This window comes from Pisolithus orientalis (genome assembly GCF_024613125.1).
Source record: "Pisolithus orientalis strain OTSU chromosome Unknown F5J12scaffold_40, whole genome shotgun sequence".
Taxonomy (NCBI): domain Eukaryota; kingdom Fungi; phylum Basidiomycota; class Agaricomycetes; order Boletales; family Pisolithaceae; genus Pisolithus; species Pisolithus orientalis.
Genome location: NW_026260821.1, coordinates 106,129 through 116,830, shown reverse-complemented (window position 1 = coordinate 116,830; position 10,702 = coordinate 106,129). Strand labels below are relative to the sequence as shown.

Below are 10,702 nucleotides of genomic sequence, written 5' to 3'. Positions count from 1 at the left end.
CATACACCAGTGGTTTCTCAGGGGATTGCTTTATTTCTTTCACCTCGGGATATCTACGACTTCGTACTGATGTCGCGTTTTACCTTGCCTTTCTGCTATTAAGAGGACTGAATCCATACGGAAGGCATTCACCAGCCCGGCGAGCACTATCAAAGAAGGGAGCTACGTGATAGCAAATAGTTCTAGTAGAACTTTGATAGGTTAACACCGTAACTAGACCAATGAGTCCTTAGCTTTCTCGAAGTCATTCCAGTACTTATCCGACTAAGCACCCGTCTTTGTGTCGATCACGCAAGTCTCACACCCGGGATTAACACTCCAACGCCATTAACATCGAAGTTCGCTCGGTCCGTAACGACCTCATGTAGCAAATGTCTGACGGGGCGCCTCTGCACTGTGAGATCAAGGACCGTCTCCGCCGGGGTGCGTGGGCGCTATGGTGGCCTCCAAATGGGCTCTTCACAGTGGCAGCCCTACTGCGAGAATTGAGCGCTTGAGCGCTTAGGGGAAGCAATTCATCCCAAGGTCTCAAAATTTGGTCAACGCCACCAACGGACGGAACACCGTTACCACTATGTGATAGGCAGATAACTGGATGTGGACCCTGTGAGTAAATAAGGCACTTGGTGAATACATAGGGAAATGACATAATGCAGAATCAACGTGGAGTCAACGCACTCGTCGCAGCACGAACAAAATTGGCATGTGCACGAATACTCCTCAAAGGACCTTCATTCTCCCACCCTCCACCGGAACCACGTCGCTTTCTATACTGATACGACCACAAGCATTCAAACGTTGAATCAGAACGTCTCCGAAAGCGGTCATTGGTGTTAATACACCGCCCCTTTTTGCAAAGGGCGGTAAGAGGTTCTTGTCCTGCACCAATGCCAAAGCAGCTTCCGAAATCATAACTGCAAGTGATTTATCATGCCACGGACAAGATTTCTAGAGACAAACCAAAAAGAATACATACCAGACGACAGCAGATATCCGGGGTCCCCTTTGCCTTTAAAAGTTGTGCGTACTGTGACTGTGCGACCGTTGGCGGCTGGGGCAGAAGTGGTAATATTGGTGATATGGACAGAACCAGTCTCAAGATCCCTGTGCCTAGCTATTAGTTGTGTGCCATTGTCAATGAAGGAGCGACCTAGTCACAAATCATTCGGTCCTTCTCCCGACTGCGGCATCAATTTACGAGCCAGCCATCGAGCCTTGTAATGTGAAAGATGGGTGAATGTGAGCCATATCGAAAGAAACGAAATACTAACAGGCGGGAATGTGGCCATGGCAAGTGCCACGGTGGCTAAAAAGAACACTACAAACACTGCGTGCAGCATGCTTGGGAGGACCATAAACTCGTCGTACTTGAAAGCAGGACCATAAGATAGCCCAGATACATCTTGCGGGCCGAACGATCCTGGCGGGAATACCAATTCCGGACTTCGCCCAGCGAGCTCGAATAAGCCCCAAGAACGCTGCACCACCTGCCTGTTTACAACTGACATGAGGTACAGTACCCCCCGCAGAGGGGGGTCAACAGACAGAGCGTAAAATGTCCGAGGGCGGGGACTGGGTACGCCTTTGACTTCAAATTGAAAAGTACAAGTGAAACACTCGCTTCATTAATGTCAAAGAATGGCCTTACTGGGACTAAGCGCGAAGTCGTGCGTGGCTTCCCGGGCCTTGTGTCGAGGTATATCTTCCAAAATGGAAAGAATGGAGGAAAACGTTCCTCCGGAAATACCCGAACTGCTGAGTTTCCACGCGGATGTGGATGTGTCGATTGCGGTTTGTGGACCTGCGAAGGACTTGAGGGTCTTACTTGCAACGTATACTAGGAGGTCGGAAGGTACGGAGTCCAACCCGGCGCAGGGAACAATCACGGAGCCTGCCTTGGCAGCGACATAGTCAAACCTGCACTGATCTCAGTGCTCCACCCGCAGTGCTATGGCAATATGCCGCCTACTCAGAAATGACTTGCCGAACCCACGGGGCTTCGCCCGTTAGGTCAACGTAGTGCCTGCCGTGGCGCACGCAGGCTCGCACGACCGATGTGCCCCAGCGCCAGTACGGTCCGACGGCATTGATCACAACACGAGCTTGTTGGACGGCTCTCTCGATATCATCAAAGTTGGCAACGTCTACAACAAACGTTGGAACGTGCAGAAGAGCATCGCCCAATTCATCACGGAGCGTCTCAAACTTTTGTTCTGAGCGTGCCGCGATGCCAAAGGTGAACGTTCCACGCTGTGGGTGTGTCGCTAGGTATCTTGTGATGAGGCGTCCAGTATAGCCTGTAGTATCGGTCGTACAATTACCGTCATTCAAGTCAGGCTCATTCCGCCATACCACGACTCGCATTGCTTACCGGTCGCGCCCAACAACAGGATATCGAGCATGGTGCCAGTATTGACGAAGGGAGTGGGTTGCAAGCCTACTGTACAGGGTAACGTTTCAAGGACCAACACAGCCAGTTGTTGGGCGGTCCGTCGTCTGGCACGTGGAGACTCCAACGGCTGCAGCCTCCACACCTGCCTCGCCACCCCAACTACACATGCTAGCAATCCAAAATGATGCGATGGTATGTGTATGTATTAGACAGCGTGACCTAGCCATCAAACATGGTACTATCCATCCTGACGCCCATGTTTTGCTTGATGTCCATACCTAAACGCTTCATTCTACCGATCTGTGAAAAATGTAATGAGAAGTCACCACAACACAGGCCGATAACCCCAAACCTCGATTCGTTCATTTTGAACTTTACGTAGTTCCATAAGCTGCTCCCGGCTGAGATAGCTATCATGTTCAGTAGATGGCTTCTTGTGCTGTGTTGCGTGCGCTTTCATGTCTGCTGTAGGATCGTACCCATCATCAGGCGGAGGGACGAATTCGCCGGCGCGAAGTGCAGCCATGCGGCGCTCATAGGCTTCGATGTGATAATATTTTTCGTGAGGAAGCGTCGCTGGAGTGTGTTAGCCTGCCGATTAATGCCCGGCAACTAATCAGCATACCTGTGTTATAGTCTTCTACAAACACTTGGAACTCTTTGCGCTCCTGATCCTTGGTGAGAACTTCTGGATTGAGTTTTCGCTCCTCGAGAAGCCAGGTTCTGAATTCCTGGGTTTTGTTATAAAAGCTGCTGATTAGTGCAGTGAGGTCGACTTGACAAGGGACAACCACCCTCACTCTGCCTCCGAGATAACACCATATTTTCCCCAATGTGCGCTGGAGCTCCCAGTTGCCTGTTTCTTCTTCTACGATATATACAGTTAGAAAGTCCGAGTAGTTTCGGCCCATATCTTACTTTTTTCTCCTTTTTCTCTCTCCTCCGACGCTCTTTCTCTTCGTGGGTCCTATGCTTCTTTTTTTTATGGCGATTGCGTTCAGGCCGTGAATCAGGATCCGAATTGGATGATGAGAGTGACCGAGACCTCCTGCGTTTGTCTTTCTTGTTCTTAAGCCTATTTCTGTCCGGAGAGCGCGACCGCGAGCGACTTTGAGAACGAGAGCGCGGTCTTCGCTGTCTGTGGGCGTGAATGGGGGAGTGAGAACGAGAGCGGGAATAGGAGTAGGATCTGCGACGATTAGGGGCTGGACTGCGAGAGCGAGATTCGCAGGGAGAGTAAGATCGTCGCCTCCTGTATTTTGGGCTACGGGACCTAGACCTAGACTGTCTGTGCGCGTATTTTGAGGACCGTGGCCGGTAATGAGGAGAGCGCTCGTGCCGTCTGGACGGGTCGCCGGCTCTCCTCGCGGGAGACTGAGTGTGCTTGTAGTCCTTGTGTTCCGATCTGGAGTACCCACGATCCCTGCCAGGTGGATCGTCCTGGTTGGTTGAACTCATCTAGACTTGCAAGTGAGAGTTCGTCTTACTGTTACTTCACTTTAGACACTCAACTGCACCTCGTGGGAACCAGGCCTTCTCTACAAGATTAATGCAGACAAACACTCGACAAACTTTCAAAGGTGAGTCTGGTGTTAATCTGCCACATGGACAAGCCGTACATGATTTGATTCAATACTCTAACTGCAAAAAATGATTCATATCCAACTCCAAGTCGCACTAGTGTTTTACGGAGGAGGACGACTCGTGTGGTCATAATTGCATAACGAAGGTCCAACCGAAACGGACCTCCGATGCCAATCGGGGCTTCCATTACTGGACGGGTCGTTGGCACCGGAGTGCCCACGGCATTTGCCTTAGCTTATGAACGTATATGCTCAATTGCTGTGCGTTTTGATAACAGAAACGTTCCTGTTGCGTTTCGGTTTGTTCATGAATCAACGTTCCGCATATCGTGGTATCAACCACCGCGAGGTGAAGGATTGGATCATTGACTTTCCTGGACATATGGATGCGCCCGGTCCGTAGGTTAGTGCCTGATATCACAAACACACCACCTCAGGCGACTAACTCTGCAGCTTAATTAATGGAGAGTGCTTTTCTTAGCAGCAACTCATGGATGTCATAGAGCAGGAGATGACCTGGACCACAAGACTAGTTGGTTGCCCACAGGGCAAGAACGTCATGGCTGACGCGAGTATTTTTTTTTCCCCCAAGTGCCGTTGGTCTCCAGGCGAGAAGATCACATTAAATGGGATCAATCGGGCCTTTTTTGCCATGATGCCATCTCAAAACCCCCTTCCTGTATGGCGCACGGGGATTGGTAATGGGCATGCTGACTCCAAGCACCAGTTGCTAAATGGATATCTCGCAGTGCACACACATCGACGCCAATACCCCATGCTGCTTGCATGGTTGGCTGCGTCGCAATATCCTTTTTGGTATATAAACCTAGCTGAGTGTTCTCTTCCACTCGACCCTCCTTGTTCATCACTTCCACTTCGGCAATGTCGAGACGCAACTCCCACGACCACACATTTCGTTATGGGCAGGGAAGTCCCAGTTTCCCACATCCCACCACGCATCGAGATAACCAAGCCGTCGCGACTCAAGTGGAACGGCTGGGAATATCGCCCTCGTTGCTTGCTGAAGGGCGATTTACGGTTCCCCAGGGCCCCCCTAGCCTTCCTGGTTCCTGCCCCTCTGTTGTACCAGACATGCTCAGCTTGGCTCCCTGTGGTCAGCGACCGGCGCCGCAGACCTTTGCCGGAGGTCTACCAGCTGGAATGTATTGGCCTACCGATAGTCGGAGAGCCCAGTCTCGAATCTACACCTCCTTCTGGTTCAGTTGCTCGCATAGGCCGTAGCTCGTATGCTTCAAATATCTCACGCGAGACACGAAGTCCATCATATCACCCGCCTCGACCACACCCTTACTTCACACCTCCTGTGTCTCCACCGGCTAGCCGCAACTATTGTTCCTCTCCGGACATCATTGGAAATATTGAGCGTTCCGTACCGGGTCGGCACAGGCAGAGCAACCTCCGTTCATGTCGCTGGGACACCGACAATACTTCTTGCCCGTCCTCTGTCACCGGGAGCAGAGCTGGGATCGAGAGCCATCTGGGTGCGTATCATCGGGTCGGGGATGACGTCCGGACAGTGACCTGTCTTTGGGAGGGTTGCACAAGGACACGGCCTATGAGACGGGAGAATCTGGCGCGTCATGTCATGACCCATATGAACATAAGATGGGAGTGCCCGGAATGCAAGAAGCTTTTCTCTCGTTCGGACGCAGTCCAACGCCACGTCGAGCGAGTTTGTCCTAGGAGGGGCTACGATGCTGCCTAAGTGGGGTATGCACTAGGTTGGCGGAGTACCGTCATACTGATAGAGCCAACAAGTGTCTAGTATCCACACATGCATTATGCATTATGAACATTTCTACTGTATAATTCCCGATAGTCCACGGTCATGTACACGGTATTATTTACCTATGTTCATTGCATACAGCCACAGCATGTATATTTGCCAATGCCCTAACATGATGAATGTCTCCGAAGTCGATGTTTTTTAACTCTTGAGGCTGTGCCTTCCGCCACGTGACCCGAAAATACCTCTGTCATCCTTACTGGGCAGCGACGGCAGGAGTGTCCAACGTACCGTATTGGTGAACTAACGCGAGATCGTCCAGGATACAAGGGATCGTGGTCCACCAAGTTATTCGGCTCCGTCTACGACCGCGAACTTCATCCTAGAGCGCCCGTGGGCTGGTTATTTGCTATGTCCAAAAATCGACGCACTGCTTCCAGTCAACTCAGGCTCTCTCATATCCACAACGCCGCGACTACAATGCCAGACATCGCCGAGTTGTCTACTATACCGGAGCCTTCCATGGTCTCAACTTCCGCTCATTCCATTTTGCCTACGTTCGTAGCACCATCTAGCCAAGCCCAAACTCCACTCCGACCGTCCTCACCACCCGCATCAAGCTACTTTCCGACCGTCTCAGCCTCACAAAATGGCGAACCGCAACCTGCGCCAGGTGCCTCAACACATTTTGCATACAGCACGACTCTCCGGAGACATCATCACGAACACAACCTCAGTATACCATTGCCCCCAAAATTACCCCCCGGAGTCACAGCGGACGGACTATGGCAAAGAATTGTCAAGTTCGTGACCGGTCGACGTTCGTACGACGATAATCTGGAAGAGACTCACGTCCTCATCGACCGAGATCCGCAAGCCCTTCAGCGGGAGCGACGCAGGGAAACGCCTTCCGCGCGTTTTGCCCACTGGTCCGTAGAGGTGCGTCTTGTTTGGTGAGGTTGGCGCGTTAAAATGTCGTTCCGACACGTACCCACATGCCCTTTTCATTGCTATGGCTGTCCCATTCTGGACACCCCTGTTTTCTATGTAGAAAATCCATGTTACGTTATTGCAACCGTTCTTGGAATATTCCTTATTTGGAAATTTCCTGACCATGCTTGAACAGGATACGGTTGCGCACTTCCGCTCATCGATCCATGCTGGCCTCTCGGCATCTTCCATCTTGGCCTTGCAAGAAGTGCATGGATACAACGAATTCTCCGTTTCGACACCTGAGCCCGCTATCTTGAAGTTTGCAAAAAATGTGTACGAGAGTCCACTCATTCTGCTCCTTTGTGCCAGTGCCATGATCAGCGCATTCATGGGGAATATCGACGATGCTATCAGTATTACCGTTGCTGTGGCAATCGTCTTGACTGGTAAAGATATTCGCGACGTTTCATTCGCAATACTGATTTACAATTGCGTTCCAAAGTTGGGTTTGTGCAGGAACAACGGTCCGAGAAAAGTTTGGAAGCATTGAACAAGCTCGTTCCCCATCACTGTCATGTCATTCGGCAAGGCTTGTTTCACAAGTGGACTCCATTACATCCTAAACTTCTCTTCCAGTGATGAGCGAGAGGTGCACATTCTAGCGAACGACCTGGTACCCGGTGACATCGTTAAGCTCGCCACTGGAGATCGCGTGCCCGCCGATATCCGCATCATGTCTGCTGTTGACCTTGAGATAGACGAAAGTAGTTTGACGGGCGAAACTACTCCTCGTCTCAAGAGCTCTTACCCTTGTGATTGGAAGAATACCGACTCTTTCGGAGATAGTGCGGAGGATGTCGGCAATGGGGCGGACAAACGGGAATCTGTATCCCTTGCTGAGAGATCCTGCATTGCCTACATGGGAACACTAGTGCGGAATGGTAGGTCCTCTGTATGCCAATCGCTTTTTGCTCAATTATATCTGGTCTAAGGGCGAGGTAGGGGCATTGTTATTGCCACCGGCACCGAGACGGAGTTTGGTGTGATCTTTTCCATGATGCAAGATGTTTGTATATCGCCACTAAAAGTGAACCTCGTTGGGCCACTCACAGTTCTCATGTCTAGGTGGAAGAAAAGCGTACTCCACTCCAACTCAACATGGATGAATTAGCTAAGAAGCTCTCGATGTTGTCTTTTGGTATCATTGGTGTCATATGCTTAATTGGTGTATGGCAGCATCGACCGTGGTTAGATATGTTTACCATCGGAGGTATGTGAGCTTCAGACTCTGCACGTTCTTTCGTCGCTCTGAACCTGGAGTATAGTGTCTCTGGCTGTGGCCGCTATACCTGAAGGGCTGCCCATCGTTACGACGGTTACGCTTGCACTTGGAGTGCTACGGATGGCAAAGCGTAAGGCCATCGTGAAAAGGCTTCATTCTGTCGAGGCACTTGGTTCCGTTTCTGTCATATGTTCTGATAAGACAGGTGCGAGTATTGGCATATTATAGAAAAGGAACTCTGTCTCATACCTTTGCACAGGTACATTAACAAAGAACGAACAAACGGTGACGGAAATCTACGTCGTAGACGACCATGTCCATGTTGATAGCGTGGTGCCTTCCCTGCAACCTTCACCTGCCGTCCGGAAAACCCTGGAGATAGGTTCAATATGCAATAATGCGTCTCTCTCCAGGGATGAACACGGTGTTTATGTTGGTCAATCTACAGATGTAGCTTTGTTGAATGTCTTGTCGACATTTAATCTCCATGACCAACGACATGTAAGTACAGTGAACACGTCGCTAGACCATGATAAAGCATACACTCTTTCGCAGACATTTACTCGCCACTCTGAACGACCCTTCAACTCTGAGCATAAATACATGGCTGTCAGCGGAGTGCACACCCAGAGTGCCTATCATGGCGTGCATTTGCGGGAGCGGGAGACCTACTATATGAAGGGCTCCATCGATGCCGTGCTGGACAGGTGTAGATTTTATTATGTCTCAGAAGGCTCCACACCTCCCCTGGACGCTAACACGCGTAACATCATTCTCATGAGAGCTCAGAGTACTGCTTCAAGAGGCTTGCGAGTGCTCGCCATGGCATACGGCTATGGATCCATGGACTCCACGAAGGGAGATGCAGGATCGTCTTTGCACAATTCGCGAGCTCCCTCGAGCTTGCCAACTACACGCCCGCCCTCGCCAGATGGAGAAAAGGCAAACCTGATATTCGTCGGTTTCCAGGCGATGTTAGACCCACCAAGGAAAGGTGTTAAAGATGCAATCGGTCTGCTCCAGTCGGGTGGGGTTCAGGTGGTCATGATTACCGGCGATGCAAAAGAGACTGCACTTGCCATTGCACAGGACCTGGGTCTTCGGGTGGGTTTGGCCCACGGGCAATTAGATCGCTACTGTTTAACGGGGAAGGATATCGATATGATGAGCAAGTCCCAGCTTGTTGAACGTGTCGGCAGCATCAGCGTATTTGCCCGCACGACACCGCGTCACAAAATGGCTATCGTCGAGGCTTTCCAGAGTCGGGGTGCTGTTGTCGCGATGACTGGGGATGGCGGTGCGTTTACGTTTGTTGTCGGATACGAGACGTCTAACCCTTTCCTGGCGCGCTTCTGCGACAGTTAACGATGCCCCGGCGTTAAAGATGGCTGATATTGGCGTGTCGATGGGAAAGAGTGGCACTGATGTAGCCAAGGAAGCTGCGGACATGATCCTCGTAGACGATAATTTCAGCACCATTTTGCCTGCAGTAGAAGAAGGTAAGGCAAGCCAACATTTCCAAAAGTACACGTCCATAATTGCAATTGCTTCCCAGGAAAATCTATATTTCATAACATCCAGAACTTCTTATCTTTTCAACTTAGTACCGCTGCTGCCGCACTGTCACTAATAACCCTTAGTATGGTTTTTGGATACAGCAACCCGCTCAACGCTATGCAAATATTATTTATCAACATTCTTATGGACGGTCAGTTAATAATTCTCTTCGACCTGTCGGAGATTCGTGATGCTATGAACAGGTCCCCCAAGTCAATCGTTGGGTGTTGATCCAGTGGATCCAGCTGTCATGCGAAAACTCCCAAGAAAGAAGAACGAGCCCATCCTAACCCGGCGCTTGCTATACCGCGTCATCTTCTCTGCGAGCACGATTGTCATGGGCACCCTGTTTGTCTACTTCAAAGCGTTAGGCGACGAGCAGGTCTCGAGGAGGGAACAAACCATGGTAAGAAAATACATCAGTGGTCATCATTGAGATGCTAAGCAGTTGTATATCAGACTTTTACGTGTTTCGTCTTCCTCGACCTAGTCTCAGCGATACAGAACCGAGGGCTTGGTTGCGGGTTATTCCAAAACCGTATGCTCTTGTCGACTGTGTCCGTCTCGTTACTTGTGCAGCTGGCGCTGGTGTACGTTCCGTTCATGCAGGCCATTTTCCAAACGGAAGCACTTGGTCGAGGAGACATGACAACACTCCTGTTGTTGGCTGCCAGCGCCTTCGTCTTGCACGAGGGTAGAAGGCGATACGAGCGTTCGTCTGACGCAGACACTATTTACAACAATCTTATGGAGAATATAGCATGATACTTATAGAACTTCACTTCATAGGGTTTGCCTAGCACAACCGGAGATGTGTAGACTTGAGCATACTACTATAGAGACATCATTTGTCATCTATCACGCATCGTCGGCTGAGCAACATAACCACCTGTCTCCAACTTGCACGCTATGGTTGCCAGTACAGGACGCCACTTTTGCTACAGTGAATCTTACAGTCACCCGGGTTGAGCGCTTCGGGGTTCCCGGCGTAATAATGCGATGGGTTGAAGTCTATAGGTAACAGGTGATTAGCTATAAAGCAGCAACAAAGGCATGAATCGATGCAAATCCCGACTTGTGCAATACTCTGGAAGAGCCCCTCCCTGGCTAGCGGCGGCCATCGCCTTGGGGCACATGTGAGATGCTGATGGCATTCATTGCACTTGACAGAGACTGGTGTCGTGCCAGTGACTGTGCGTCGGAGGAAA

General features: G+C 50.6%; 4 protein-coding genes across 4 annotated transcripts; 2 read left to right on the top strand and 2 right to left on the bottom strand.

Moving 5' to 3' along the window:
• Positions 1-720: 720 nt before the first annotated feature.
• Positions 721-2,402, bottom strand: F5J12DRAFT_896498 (Saccharopine dehydrogenase-domain-containing protein; the record flags this gene model as incomplete). Its single annotated transcript, XM_051747947.1, has 7 exons — positions 721-914; positions 977-1,104; positions 1,159-1,214; positions 1,272-1,588; positions 1,649-1,917; positions 1,970-2,297; positions 2,372-2,402. The coding sequence occupies 7 exons, from the start codon at positions 2,400-2,402 to the stop codon at positions 721-723; spliced, it is 1,323 nt and encodes a 440-aa protein (XP_051596288.1).
• Positions 2,403-2,611: 209 nt separating this feature from the next.
• Positions 2,612-3,303, bottom strand: F5J12DRAFT_726081 (uncharacterized protein; the record flags this gene model as incomplete). The annotated part of the gene is made up of 3 exons (XM_051741693.1): positions 2,612-2,692; positions 2,745-2,968; positions 3,018-3,303. The coding sequence occupies 3 exons, from the start codon at positions 3,301-3,303 to the stop codon at positions 2,612-2,614; spliced, it is 591 nt and encodes a 196-aa protein (XP_051596287.1).
• A 914-nt stretch (positions 3,304-4,217) lies between these two features.
• On the top strand, positions 4,218-5,897 carry F5J12DRAFT_402256 (uncharacterized protein). The gene has a single exon (XM_051739249.1). The coding sequence runs from the start codon at positions 4,466-4,468 to the stop codon at positions 5,699-5,701; it is 1,236 nt and encodes a 411-aa protein (XP_051596286.1). The 5' UTR covers positions 4,218-4,465; the 3' UTR covers positions 5,702-5,897.
• Positions 5,896-10,447, top strand: F5J12DRAFT_402272 (uncharacterized protein). The gene is made up of 13 exons (XM_051739250.1): positions 5,896-6,661; positions 6,774-7,101; positions 7,158-7,239; positions 7,292-7,596; positions 7,648-7,721; positions 7,781-7,925; positions 7,981-8,142; positions 8,197-8,438; positions 8,493-9,234; positions 9,299-9,436; positions 9,493-9,645; positions 9,698-9,900; positions 9,954-10,447. Exons 1-13 carry the CDS (start codon positions 6,134-6,136, stop codon positions 10,257-10,259), a joined length of 3,408 nt encoding a protein of 1,135 aa, XP_051596285.1. The 5' UTR covers positions 5,896-6,133; the 3' UTR covers positions 10,260-10,447.
• The last annotated feature ends 255 nt before the right edge of the window (positions 10,448-10,702 follow it).